Source organism: Podarcis muralis, chromosome 5 (assembly GCF_964188315.1).
Source record: "Podarcis muralis chromosome 5, rPodMur119.hap1.1, whole genome shotgun sequence".
In the NCBI taxonomy this organism is placed as follows: domain Eukaryota; kingdom Metazoa; phylum Chordata; class Lepidosauria; order Squamata; family Lacertidae; genus Podarcis; species Podarcis muralis.
The window spans coordinates 87,369,922-87,384,629 of NC_135659.1; the positions used below are offsets into that span (position 1 = coordinate 87,369,922).

The 14,708-nt window shown below is 46.3% G+C and overlaps 1 protein-coding gene across 4 annotated transcripts in view; it reads right to left on the reverse strand.

Moving 5' to 3' along the window:
* Nucleotides 1–856: 856 nt before the first annotated feature.
* The window catches only part of PMEPA1 (prostate transmembrane protein, androgen induced 1), an 84,095-nt gene continuing 70,243 nt past the window's right edge, over nucleotides 857–14,708 (reverse strand). For 3 of the 4 annotated variants that reach the window (XM_028735293.2, XM_028735290.2, XM_028735292.2), the window contains 3 exons: nucleotides 8,404–8,558; nucleotides 5,234–5,287; nucleotides 857–4,402 (listed from right to left, as the gene is read on the reverse strand). In XM_028735293.2, the coding sequence (XP_028591126.1) occupies nucleotides 3,851–4,402; nucleotides 5,234–5,287; nucleotides 8,404–8,517 (720 nt within the window). In that variant the 5' untranslated portion in view covers nucleotides 8,518–8,558 and the 3' untranslated portion in view covers nucleotides 857–3,850. The remainder of the gene's footprint in view (nucleotides 4,403–5,233; nucleotides 5,288–8,403; nucleotides 8,559–14,708) is intronic. The other variant, XM_028735291.2, reaches the window with a different exon arrangement.

Genomic DNA, 14,708 nt, shown 5'->3' on the forward strand with positions numbered 1-14,708 from the left:
AATAGTGTTGCAAATGGTCAGAACTTTAAAAACTGTTCTCTGGTTGGCTGCAGGATTGCGGTTTCCTCCCCCCCTTCTTTTTTCTTCTTCTTCAAGTAATAGAAAAGTCGCATAAAAACAAGAGTTATTGCCTTTATATCTTTCATTTATGTTACCTTACTAGTTAGCATCTGGCAGAAAGCAAAATTACACCTCCTTGTAAAAAATAAAATAAAAAATGGTCACTTGGTACAGTTCCCTCTTCTAACCATTCCCTATTACTCCAACATGGAGCTCTTGCATCCCCCCAGCGTGGTGGAACTGTGTAGGCGTGAAGGTTGCCAACTTTTCAACTGGCCATTGCAGCTGTGCCTTTATCAGCAGCTAAGAACACGAGACCAAAAGAGCAGAACCTGTTCCGCCTCGTCCAGCTTCCCAAAGTGACCAAATTAGATGCCTCCAAGAATCCCACAAGCAGGGGATTCCTATCAACTGGTATTTAGTAGCGTACTGCGTGTCGTGCCTAATAGCCACTGCTAAACCTGTCCTCCATGGTCTGTGCAGACATGACATGCACACACCAGCAGGCGATCATGTTTGTGTCTCCGTAGAGTTTGAGGGCGGGGAGGAAAGCTCCACTTGCTAATTTCTCACCATCGTGCTACTGTTAAAGACAGAAGAACAGGCCAGGCTGGTTTGTTTCCGTAGAGTTGGCAACCTTTGCAGCAACAGATTAAAATCTACGTACAAGATAGGAAAAAAGCGTTCCGTTCCCTTATACATGCATCTATTTCTTCCTCTTTCTCTCCATAATTTACGTCTCTCACTCTCACTCTCTCGCACAGTCAACGTACAAATTCACCATGAAGGTTAAAGCAACTGATCAGGTCTTTTTTTTATACAATATAAAAAAAATGTAAACAATAGCGTTGTAAGACAAAATGCTTTATGAAACAAGAGAACGAGACAACACTCGAAAAGAAAAGATAATGATGACATGAGCTGTTTCGAAGGAGGGTTAGCGAGCGGAACCTCGACACAGAAGGATGTTGCAATGGTTAGGTTTTGAGCAAAGGCCAACTTTCGGAAGAGGTAAAGGTTTTGCTTCTCAAGCATCAAGCACAACTCTTTAGCCTTTAATACATCACAGGAGTCAACATGTTTCCATCTACATTTGTCCACGACCCACTCCCAGCCCCGCTCTAAATCAGAACCAATTTATCTAGAATAAATAAAGCACAGTTAATGACCAGAGGAAGCTGAGCAAGGCCTGCCAAAATGGCTGCTCTCATCTTTCAGTCTGCAGGGGGGGCACATGGATGGATTGAATCCCAAGACCAGGGGTCAGCAAACTTTTCCAGCAGGGGGCCAGTCCACTGTCCTTCAGACCTTGTGGGGGGCCGGACTATATTTTTTGTGTGTGTGTGTGTGGAATGAACGAATTCCAATGACCCACAAATAACTCAGAGATGCCTTTTAAATAAAAGCACACATTCTCCTCATGTGAAAACACGCTGATTCCTGGACCGTCCACGGCCTGGATTTAGAAGGCGATTGGGCCGGATCCGGCCCCCGGGCCTTCGTTTGCCTACCCATGGTTGAGGAAGCCAGCTGAGAGTTTTTATGCACTTGGCTCACCACATAGCTGGGCGAGTGGGTTGTTCTGCAGGCCCAAAAAACTGGGAGCAAAGGAAGACAAGACTCTTGCAACGTTAATACTTGTGTAAACAGAAGGGGTATCAATGGACCCATATTCTTGCCCCGACAGAGCAAACTGCACCTGTTTGGCCCTTCTCTTCATTTACACAAGTATTAAGTGCACAGGGACCTTATCCTTCCCCATCTGGTCAACCTTCTTTTAAGAGTTTATTCAAAAACTTTATGGAAAATGGAGCTGTCCCAAACCAGGTTTCTACAGAAACATCCATAAGGCAGGTTTGTGGGATCTCTCTGCTTTTATTGCCTTAACTGACAAAAGAGAGCCAGATTGGTTTGGGGGGGGGGGGCAGGGGAAATAACCCCAACAATTAGAAGTCATCACCTGATCACTAAAAAGAAGGCATTTTAACGACCACTTATGCTATTATAGTCATGCTGATGTTCGTGAGACGTAGCAGCAGAAGGGGCCGTTTAAATTGCTCTCTCAAGGTCTTGGCTTTGCAAAACTCTGTTTAAAGAACACGATGTCTGTGTTCTTCTTAGCTTTGCTCAAAACAGGGGTTCCCCACCCATTTAAATTTCGGCCATAGTTCTGCATTTGCCGGCAGGGCCTGTACAATATGCGTAGCTATCTCCATATCAATGAGAGCCAGACAAATCTTGTACCAGGGCAACTGTGAACTCATGCAGGGCTAACTCTTTGTCGGGGCAAGCTCCAAACTTTGCTTTTTAAAAATATATAATTTTTGTCATGCTTCCAATAACCATAAATGGCCAAACAAATGCACAGTCAATATTTTATTTGTTGATTTTTTAATTTAAAAAAAGTCTTTATTTCCAAGGGAATGTACAAGAGTGGAATCTTGTGCTGACTTAACATCCCTGGGAACAGACACCTGAGTGCAAAAAGAAGGAAAACTGTCCAATTTCGAAAGGTGTATGCACAAATGTATAAATGACCTCTTTCCTCTTTAAGTCGAAATCATACCATACCAGAAAAGAAAGAGGGTAGTTTATACACATGCATTAAACACCCTTCAGAACGGATACAGTTCCGTGTACATTCTGCAGTCAGGTATTTTGAGGACACCTGTAGCCAGGCATCATAGATGTGATGATCAGGTTTGAGACGTGGTTGAGTGACTATGGAGAGCAAAAATAGGAAAGTAGGAAAATGTACAAGATGCAGTCTTCACATGATGTTCCTTACTGGTCTGTGGCTTTAGTTTTACAGGCATTCCCTCCCTCAATTTCTCTTCTTTAGTCCTTACTTCCGCTGCAACCCTATACACATTTACCTGGGAGTAAGTCACACTCAACTCAGTGGAGCTTACTTCTGAGTAGAAGCATACAGAATTGCCCTGTTATAAACATGTTTCCCTTAACAGTTTTGTGGTAGATGTGATAAGAGGCTTTTGACCAACACAAGCACTGACACATTTATATTAAAAAATAGTGCAAAATTTCAACATTTATATAAATAACTCTAAACCCCTGCTTTTTTTTGTTTGTTTTTTTGTTTCGCTTTTTTTTACAATGTAATACATGCTCTTTTGAGTCGCCTCACAAAAATTGCCATTTTTTTTAATTCTAGTTCAGAAAAAAACACAACAAAAACTTTTCTTCTTCTTTCCCCCCTCATCAATAGTCTCTTCTAATATAAAAATACCTGCTTCCCCAACACACATACAGTTTCTCTTTTTTTTTTAATATATATTTATATTTATATTTATATTTATATATATATATATATATTGCAGATCTTTAAACAAATGTTTTTGTGCAAATATTTTTGTCTTTTAAAGTTAAGTGAAATAAACAACAACAACAAAAATATTGTAGCGCCGACACACGCAGCTCAACTAGAAACAAAAACTGGGGCCGGGGGAGGCGCAAAAGGTGGCAGGTGGGGTGCGGGGGGGCAGAGAAAAAGGATTGGGTATTTTTCTCTTAAAAAAAACAAAACAGAACACATAACCCCCCCCCAAAAAAAAAACCTTTCTAGACAGAACTCAACAAAGAAATGTTTTGCAAGCTTGGTTGGCTTGTGCATTTGAGACCAAACATAAACATGTAAATATTTATATGGAGACGGGCGTTGCGTTTCATACACAGCGTCTCCGCCTCTCGATATCTCCCCCCCCGACCCCCCACCCCACCCCGGTTAACAAGTGCAGAGTGTTTAATATCATTCTCTTTCTCTCGCTCTTTTTTAAAAGGGGTGCCCTTTTTGCTTCTCTTTCTCTTTGTTCCACACTGTTGTGCTCTCAAGGCTGCCGAACTGCGACGAAGGGTGGAGCCTGCCCCCCTCCAGTATGGCGGTCACCCCGCCGCTGTTCTGTTGGTGCTGGTAAAAGGTCGAGCCGGGGAAGTGACCGATCACCTCGCTGTACGTGGGGGGCGGCCCTTCCATCCGGCCGCTGCTCCCGTAGCAGGTGGCGCTGATGCCAGAGTTGCTGCTGGGGGGGCGGGGCCCCCCGTAAACCGAGCTGTCTATCAGGTCGCTGTCAAAGATGGTTCGGTTGGGAGGCGCCCGGACAGACTCCCTGTTGAGTTCCATTTGCTGCTCCGGGTCTCGGAGCTGCAGTGTGCACGGCCCCTGGTAAGGCGGGGGCTCCTCCCCGTCCGACAGAGAGATGGTGGGCGGCAGGTCGATCTCGTGCTGCATGTAAGGGTACGTCGGCTGGAATCTGTTGAAGCGGTCCCTTTGCAAGAAGGACGGGACAGCAAGCCGGTCCGTAGGCCTCGGCGTGTAGACTTGCTGCTGGAGACAAGAAGGGAGACGGGCGTAAGCGTCGCGTTCCATGTGTGAGCCCACAAAATCTGGCCTCTGCTAAGTTTCAACTGTGTGTCGGGCACAGGTGGTGGGAAGCCCCACGGGAACCCCCAGAGGGGAAGGCTCAGGGCCAAGGGGTTGGTGGTAGGACAATGAGGAGAGAGCAGAGGGAGAAGATTGGGAGGAGGGGCAACAGGGTTTAGTGAGCAGGCAGAGCCAGTGACAGGCAGCAGTTCAGACTCTGAGGCTGAAGCAGAGGACACAGATAAAGAGGCTGCTGCAGAACCCAAGGACTCCCTCTACTACTGGTCTCAAAGAACATCATGGGTAACAAGAAGGGCAGAACAGAGACCAGAGGTGCACAGACACAGTTTAAGGCTGCCTGGGGAAACATCTGGGAAATGTGGAGCCTTAGAAAGGGTAGAAGGGGGGAACCTTCAGTCTTGGCAACTGCAAGAAAGTGGTGTTGGGAATTGTGAAGGGTTGCTGAGCTAGCTGTACAGTGGTACCTCGGGTTACAGATGCTTCAGGTTACAGACTCAGATATATATAACCCAGATATAGTACCTCGGGTTAAGAACTTTGCTTCAGGATGAGAACAGAAATCGTGGGCTGGCGGCGCGGCGGCAGCAGGAGGCCCCATTAGCTAAAGTGGTGCTTCAGGTTAAGAACAGTTTCCGGTTAAAAACGGAGCTCCAGAACGGATTAAGTTCTTAACCCGAGGTACCACTGTACGCAATTTCCTTGCATAAAGAGCAAACTTCACTGGCGACTGTGATGACTTGCCTCTGACTCCAGCCCTGACACCAGGCTACTTACCTCTGTTACTCCATTTCCCGACACTGTGCTTTCTGAAGGCCACAAGCTTCCTTCCTAAAATGGGAAAGAACAGGAAAAGGTTGGATAATTCCTACTGAGCAATGCTGCTCCCCCACCCTGCTCAAACTTATTAGCGATTGCTAGTAACAACGGCAACTTCCAAAGAGCCTAACAGTTTCGAAGAGCTGCACTTGTATGATCTGAAGGAGTGTCTCCACCCCCATCGTTCAGCTCTGCAGACAAGGCATGCTGCAACCAGAAGAGGAGGCCAGAAGTGATTTATAGGGAAATGAAATGTTGCTCCAGATGCTTCCCCCTTCCTTCTGTTTTCATAGGAAATCTTGTCTCAAAAATGTCACACATAAGATATGAGGCTACTCTGGAGTGAAAGATAACCAATGCCGGTTTCAATTGACTTGCACCATTTGGGTGATGTAACTAATAAACCAGCCATATTTCAGGAGGCTGCTGTGTGGAGCTAGGGAACTTGTTGAGTACCCCTGCATCTTACGGTCTACTTTTAAGTCAGAAAGCACAAAAACCACACGAAAGAAAAATTAGAGGCACACATATAAATGCATCTCCAGATGGTAGCAACAGAGATAAATTCAAAAGGGCATTGTTAAGCTTCAAGGGAAATGTTATTCTGTTGTGTTCTTTCTCTCTCGCTCGCTTCCTTGGTAAGGTTTCATTTAAAGAACAAACAACCATGGCGAACCAGAGCAGCGCACGGAAACGCCGTTTACCTTCCCGCCGGAGCGGTACCTATTTATCTACTTGGACTTTGACGTGCTTTCCAACTGCTAGGTTGGCAGGAGCAGGGACCGAGCGACGGGAGCTCACCCCGTCGCGGGGATTTGAACCGCCGACCTCCTGATCGGCAAGTCCTAGGCTCTGTGGTTTAAGCCAGTGGGGGCTTGTTTCTGAGTAATTAGCCACACTCCATGCAATTTGCATAGAATGGTTAGGTCGGAGATGGGGGACCTGTTGACTACAGTCCATGGCTAGGGTCTTTGGGTTAGATGGGAGTTGAGGCCAGCAACATTTTGGGAGGCCAGAGGTTCCCCACTCTTATATAGTAGTAGTAACTGCAGGACATCTTCGGGAGAAGAAAAGGTTAAGTAGCAGACCCTACACTGATCTGGAGTGCAGCCCCTAAGACGGTTGGATGGTGCCTTGTACGCCTCTTTCCAACAACTCCTGCAGCCAAGCTGGTGCCAAACGTCTTGCTCTGCTATCCGTTGGAGCACATCAACAAGGCCACGAGAGGAGCCTTGTCTGGGCAGCCCAGGACCTCCATACACACTGTCCAGGCTTGTGCCCCCAGAGAGGTCACTTTGGTGCTGCTAACACAGCAAAAGCAATGAGGGAGGAGCAAGTTACTGGTCTTTGCAGCCACGGCAGGCGCTGGGATTCTCCAGCAATTTGACTTGTCCCCCGGGAGGTGCACTTCATTGTCTCTCGAGATAAACCGATGCTAACAACTGTGGTTTTATGGTTGCATCTTTTAATGCTCAAGGATTAGCTTGCCCTAAGAAGTGGCCACAAGCCCTCGACTTTGGGCTTGCACCAGGGTTGGCAACTGGTCATTACTTTCAGATTTTGCACTTTGGAGTGACACATGACAAATAAGCTCCTTCAGTTTCATATTCTGTGGCTAGATTGCATATGCTGAAAAACTGTGTGTGTGTGTGTCAGGGGGAAGCTTTCCCACACAGCAAGGTGCAGGGTGGACTAGTATTTTTGTTCCCTGATGTGTTTGGTTTGATCTTGCAGAGTAATTATCGGTGAGCTTTCAAAAATTGTAATCCCCACTTGCTGTTTGGAATGCAGCAGGCCACAGTATCGCCCCAGTCTACCGCCTCCATTTGCAGCAAGGTCAGGTAAAATGTAAAGGACCCCTGGACGGTTAAGTCCAGTCAAAGGTGACTACGGGCTTGCGGCACTCATCTCGCTTTCAGGCAGAGGGAGTCGGCATTTGTCCAGAGACAGCTTTCCGGGACACCATGAGAGAAACCAGAGCGCATGGAAACGTCGTTTACCTTCCCGCCACAGTGGTACTTATTTATCTATTTGCACTGGTGTGCTTTCGAACTGCTAGGTTGGCAGAAGCTGGGACAGAGCAACGGGAGCTCAGCCCGTCACGGGGATTCAAACCGATGACCTTCTGATTGGCAAGCCCAAGAGGCTCAGTGGTTTAGACCACAGCGCCACCTGCAACCCACTGCACAGGGTAGACTAGGTGGTTTCACCTAGTCTAGCCTGCTGTAAAGTAACAAAATATTGCAGGCACATTTCAGCACCAGGTTTGCCCAGAGCAGGGGTGGGGAACCTCTTGAGATGACACATCCATTGCTTTGAATATTCATATTGGTTTTTAATTGTATTTTTATGGCTTCTTTTGTTTCTTATGTCCGCCATATAGTCTCCTAGTGCAGTTTGAATTCCGTAGACTTGCAATTGCTACCACAGGTCAAAAAATCATTAAGCAGACGGCCAAAACCATCAGCAATTTTCAACCTGTCTGTGGCAGAAAACATTTGGGAACTGCTGACCTTATGTGCTGCTGCTGCTGCTACCTGTATATTTATCATTTTAAAAAGAATTATACAGCAGAGTATGATTTTCAGCTGTTATCTTAATGCATTGTTGCTTTGGGTTTTGTTACCTATCTAACATGGGGGGGCTTTCCTCTAGAACAGTGGGATAAGAAATACATTTATTATTATTTACTATTATTATTAAACAGGAGTGCCGCAACTTCCCTAGTGTACAGTATAGTACAGTTTCGCCTCTACTAAGCTGGGGAACAGACAGCAAAGCATCATGGGAGAACTGGGGAGGGCCACAGGCCTGATCTTAGGCCACAGACAAGCCCATGGTTCCTAAAACTTTCTAGGAGTATCACAGGTCCCTGCTGCACGTGGCACCATTGCCAGATAGATTGGCCACACTGGTGGACATTAGAAAAGTTTGCAAGACCATCAGCCCACGTATATTTATATATGGACCGCTCCAAGTGAGATTGGGAGGGATATAAAAACCAGGTCGAAGTCCTCCCACCATGGCTGTTCCGAAAGCACCCAGGGTCAACTGGTGAGCACAGCAAACAACATGAACCAGGCAGAGAAGCAGGAAAGAGTTTGGGGAGGCAGACACGGGCTACTTACTGATGATAGGTTCTCCTCTCTCCTCCGTCCTTGACTGTGCCGATTGATGAAGGACCGTGCAGAGAGTTTGTAGTGATTCAGCAGACACGTGATGACGACCACCATGACCATCATCACCACCACGATTATGATTATCTGTACAAACTCCAACTCCGCTACAGGAAAAAGGAGAGAGAAAATGCTTATTTTGAGATCCTGGGAGGAAAAGGCACAAAAGAAAAAGCTACTAAGTGATGCTGTGTCACAAAACAAGAGGAGAAGTGCAGGTGGCGCCAACATTTGCGGCAGGGCCATAGCTCTGTGGTAGAGCAAATGCTTTCGCACACACAAGATCTCAGGTTCGATCTCTGCCTTCTCTAGGCACGGCTGGGGAACACCCCTGTGCAAAACTCCAATGAGCCACTGCTAGTTACTGCAAGATGGAAATGAGCTACGTGGACCAGTGTCTAGACTTGGCACAAGGAAGCATCCTATGGCTCTAATGGTGGTGGATTTGGCATTTGTCAAGACCTAGGCATTTGCTTAAAGGAAAAGAGATGCAATGCAAAAGGGATACAAACACCAGCCAAGAAGTCCCATGAGTGAGCAGAACAGTCCAAAAGTAAGAGCATCCATCTCTCCCAACCCAAAAACGGGTGTGCAAATCGTTGCCCATTTGCTCATTCATTTAAAACATGGGCTACAACTGAAGAGGAGCCTAAAAATAAGAGCAGGTTGCAAATCAAGACTGGGATGGGTGGTGGTGGTTAATACTAACCACGTTACAACCTGGCTCCAAGAAGATCCAGTCAGTTCAGTTTTGGTACAGTTATTCCGTAGCCAGGCAAAAGAAAACTGAACACTTAAAACTAAATATGCCACAAACAAAAATTGCCCAAAACACATCAGCTGCACACTCCATGCCATCTCTAAAGTCAGCAGATTTATAAGCCAGTTTCTTTACAACACACAAAAACCACTGTGACTAAGCAATGGGCATCTAGTAAGGTGCACACTGTGTTCTGTGGCCCCTAACTATTCTTCATAAGCTGCAACAATCTAGGCTGCCGAAAGCAGTGTCGGCATAGTACATGGCTTGTTAGCAACCATTCAGCCAAACTGGTCTTGCATAGGCTCCTGCCTGCCAACGTGTAATTAATTTCTGTCAAAGGAAATGCATGGATTCGCATCATAAGCGAGGACTCTAAAGAGCTCTGCTGAAGAGTGTTATTTGTATGGAAGGTATGTGGAGGTCTCACACCGCCTCATGGGTACTCCAGTGCAAGAGAAAGCACCACCGAGCTGCTGCCTGGATTGCAATGACAGGCAGGTGTAACTCTGTCTTCTGAAACAACTAGGAAACAAGGCAGGTGAGGAAGCAGGTCAGGTGTCCTCTGGCAACCATCCTTCGCCTCACCTGAAGCAGTTGAGAGCACTTACTAGTTCATTTCCAAGCACCGCCAGGACATCAGGTAAAGAGTTTTAAAAAGTAATTGGTCATCTGCAAGACTGTTGTCAAAAAGTGCCCCACCTTGGGGATTTTTGGAGACAACCCTGAGGAGACAGACCTACTCAGGAAGGAGAGTCCACTGAGGACATCTAATATGAGAGCTCTCCAAAACCTGGGAGTTGGCAACGATCGTTGGCAAGTTAAAGGAAATTGCATATTGCCAGAAACTTGATTATAGGTGCTTTTGCAAGACAAGCTGGAATGCAATCAGCAAAGGGCACCATATTTGCTGCCAGAAGGAAAAGCCCACCTTTAATCTTTGCTCTGCTATCCGCTATTACTGTAACACACCAGAACAAAAATAGTCCTTAAAAAAAGAAAAGGAAAACAGGTGTGCTTGGAACTGCTTCAACCTTGCTGCCTTACCAAAAAGCCAGTCCGCAGAAAGGTTTTTAAAATACCTCCAAGGGAAACATTGGGCAACCGCAATAAAGTTCCGAGAAACATACCTTGCACCCCCTTCTGATCCCCCCCCAACTCCCCCCACCTCGCATGGCATTTCTCAGACACAAACTTCCCATTGACGCCGAGCAAACCCATTGACTGACACACAGCCGATAGAAACACACACAGAGACACACAAAGCGCGCAGGCTTTTCTTAACCTACGCTGATTCCAAACCATTCCCAGTGGCATCCGCATACCAGACTTCCAGACGTAATTTAATTCAGTGCTCAGTTCAGCCAGCTGGCAGTGGCAGCTTGAATGGCTTGAGTTGGCACAAAAGTGTATTGCACACAAAAAGGGGTGGGGGGTGGGGGTTGAGAAGAGGAAGAAATGCAATCCAAGCCACCAAATAAACAAGAGCAAGCAACAACAGGCTACTAGTTAAAACTTCATTTGAGAAAGAGGGAGAAGGCAGCTTTCGTCAGGAATAGCTCCACGAGCTTGAGGATACAGTTCCCCACACTTTGCTTGGAGGGTGGCGTGGTTTTGGAAGGGATAGAATTTGATCCCAGAGACACAACACAGTCATTTGATAGAGACTATTATTCCCAAACAGCTTAGCCCATGGAGAGATGTACGCTCCCAGGCAGACAGCGCAGTGCCACTCCTGCATAGCTCGCTTTTCTGTCTGCCATCCAAGAGATTAAGGGGGGGGGGGAGCCGCAAGAGGAAAATGCTCACCTGTGCTTTGGGCAGAAAGGAGGAGCCAGCCTTTCCCTCATGGGCTACATTTGCCAGGCTTAGGAACTTTCTTGGAAAGAAATGGAGCCACAAATTCATCAGGGCCAGGGCTCAGAATACAGATACTTAGGGAGACCCCTTATTACATTAAACAGGTAAATTTCCCTTGCATGCCCACTGCAAATCACCCCTCCCAGCCCAAACTTCTATTTGGACAGAAGTTGCAGGTGGGGGACGAATAATAATAATAATAATAATAATAATAATAATAATAATAATAATAATAATTCTGTGTGTGAAATTCAGATCTCCCCGTCTCACTTTTTCTCTCCCACCAATAAACAGAATGGACAGCTTCTCCTGTCCCTGGACTTTGGGTGAGCTTTCCCCCTCTGTTATAAAGGGCTACTGACTGATACTTCACCCCTCTGCCTTGGCCATCCCTGTGAACATCACAGCTTATCCCAGAGACTCAGGGCAGCTTGAAGGTGATGGCCAGATGAGCCTAGGGCATATAAGAGAATGCATTCATCCGTCTGTCTGTCTGTCTGTCTGTCTGTCTGATGTATAATAGCCCACCCTTCATCAAGTCCCAGGGTGGGTTAAAGCAATCCAAAAATCAATATTAAAAACAGTTAAAACAAACTGCAGTCACAGGAACAGAGTAATGGATAAATTTCGTCCCACTTGGTGTATTTTTATCCAGGGGAACATAAAGGGCCTTCAACCTACACTTAGGCGAGCTAAGGTGTAAGAGAATAATAGCGCTGAACTTTACCATTTTCTTGCTTGGGAAACTAGGAGGGTGGGGTGGCTTGTGAGATGCTGTGCTTAAATCAAGGGATGGAGGAGGAAGAAATGGCCTGGTCCTTTTTCTGGGATCTGGCTAAAAAATGATGAAAGGGGTTTGTGGAATGAATTCGTGGGCTCCCTGGATGGCTTTTAAAAGAGGATCAGACAAATTTACGGGGCATAAGGCTATATCCATATTTACGGGGCATATATGGGCAATGACAGGCCTAGACAGCATCTTGAGAAGTAGAGACGTCACCTTGCCAACAAAGGTCCGTATAGTTAAAGCCATTGTTTTCCCAGTAGTGGTGTATGGAAGTGAGAGCTGGACCATAAAGAAGGCTGATCGCTGAAGAATTGATGCTTTTGAATTATGGTGCTGGAGGAGACTCTTGAGAGTCCCATGGACTGCAAGAAGATCAAACGCATCCATTCTTAAGGAAATCAGCCCTGAGTGCTCACTGGAAGGACAGATCGTGAAGCTGAGGCTCCAATACTTTGGCCACCTCATGAGAAGAGAAGACTCCCTGGAGAAGACACTGATGCTGGGAAAGATGGAGGGCACAAGGAGAAGGGGGCGACAGAGGACGAGATGGTTGGATAGTGTTTTCGAGGTTACCAGCATGAGTTTGACCAAACTGCGGGAGGTAGTGGAGGACAGAGGTGCCTGGCGTGCTCTGGTCCATGGGGTCATGAAGAGTTGGACACGACTAAACGACTAAACAACAAGGCTATATCCATGGCTACTAAGCATGATGGCTATGCTCTGCCTCCACTCCATCTCATTATTAGATGAGATTGTGTCACGCATGTTCTGGCACACATAAGCTAGAGTTGCCATACGTCAGGAATTTCCTGGGATTTCAATGGTGGAATTAGCTTCCGGGGGATTTTTTTTGGGAAATCGGCAAAATGTCCGGGGGTTTTGCCCACTGAACAAGGAAGTGTGTGTTAGAATATCACTCTTTCCTCTCCTTTGGGGCGGGGGGTAATTCCCCCCAAAAGCTCAAAACTATGATGCCGATTCCCCCCCCCCCCAAGAAAAGCCAAATATCTTTTGTTTCTGGATTTTTACTTCTTGAAATATGGCAACCCTACATAAGCACGCCCAGAGAGCACACTTCCTCTTCAAGTCGCTGAGTCACTGCAGCCAGTTGCCATGCAGTGGGGATTTAGAGAGCCAGGTGTTTAGAAGATTTGAAACCTGGAGGCTGGGTGTGTCTTAAACAGGTAAGGAGAAATTGGGATGGGGTGGCGAGGAGCACTTTTCGAGAAGGCATTGAACACCACTGCAGACTGTTTTTATCCAAAACTATGTTCACAGACAAGCAGCCATGGAAACAATTCTTTAAAAAGAAGGGGGGGGGGGAGAGAAGACGGGGGTTCTTCTCTCCAAAATCTGCTCTGAGTTCCAATGGTGGAAGAGCAAGCCCTTGGATCGGGTAGTTGGGAGGGAGACTAGATGACTCTAAGGGTCCCTTGCAAATCTATAGTTCTATGATTCTATAATTTCTTTTATGCAATTGGTTGCTAAGTGCTGAATTTAGTGGGCTGGGTGGGAGGGAAGGGATAAGATGATTGGTGAGAGTTTCTTCTGGCTTCCACACGTGGTTCAGTGCCAGCATAAGCAAACAAAATATGAGGCAAACCACCCAGTCCTGCCAGTTACCTTGGAGCAGAGTCTGCTGAATCGCAGCTGATCCGCCAGCCACTAGATATTCCCTGAAGTATTACATTTCCTGCATTTCTTCCCAAGGGTGCCCCAAAGAACTTCTATAACCACGAACCAGACCCTTGTAAAAACTTTTATTTGCTTGCTTAACTTTGAATTAATTAGTTCGGGTTCAACAATATTCCCTGATCTGGCCTTGTCAGCTGAATGCGGTGTGTGTATGGAGAGAGAGGAGGGAGGGAGGGGAGGGGGAGGATATGATATTATTTTATGATATGAAATTATTTATTTACAACCTGCTTTCGGTATCATAGCATACACCTCAAATCAGCTTACAAATTAGAACAATAAAACAGCAACTGTATAAAAACCATGATCTCCCATAACCAGTTTCAGCAATAAAACAACTTTTTAAAAAACACACAATGTGATTGGCCAAATAAAAAGAAATGAAAGAATAAAGCCTCGAGCTGCAGCGATGTGCTCAGTTTGTGGGGTTTAGGCCACCCAGCTATGTGGTGTAGTGGTAAGAGCACTGGTGGGCAACCTGCACCCCTCAACCTAATTTATTGAACCTCCAGCAGCCTCTGGGGACTGGTGGACAAATCTACCACTGGTTTTGGCCCTACAAATATTAACATATGGCCCTCCACAGATTACCCCACAGAAGAATGTGGTCCTTGGTTAAAGTGTCAAGCTAAGTAGGACTGTGGAGACCCAGTTTCAAACCAGCCTTAAAGCCCATTGGGTGATCTGGGGCCAGTTGCTGTCTTACTAATACTACTACTACTACTAATAGTACCCCGTCTGGGTTGCCCCAGCCACTCTGGGCGACTTGCAGCATACAGAAAAACATAATAAAACAGTAAAACATTGTAAACTTCTCTCTACAGGTGTCTTCTAATGGCTATATAGTTTTTTATCTCCTTGACATCTGCTGGGAGGGCGTTCCACAGGGCAGGCGCCACTACTGAGAAGGCCCTCTGCCTCACTTCTCGCAATGAGGGGAACCTCTGGAAGGTGCTTGGAGCTAGATTCCTACCTCTCAGGGTTGTTGTGAGGATAAAGCCATGTTTGGAGGGGGAATCATGCACACTGCCTTAAGCTCCTAGCTTAAGCAAGCCTGGCTACCAGAAACAAGGGACGGGGGGTGGGGGGGGTGGCTTATATGAGACTTACAAAACAAAACAAAAAAGGGGGCAGATTTGAGCAAAATGTGCATTT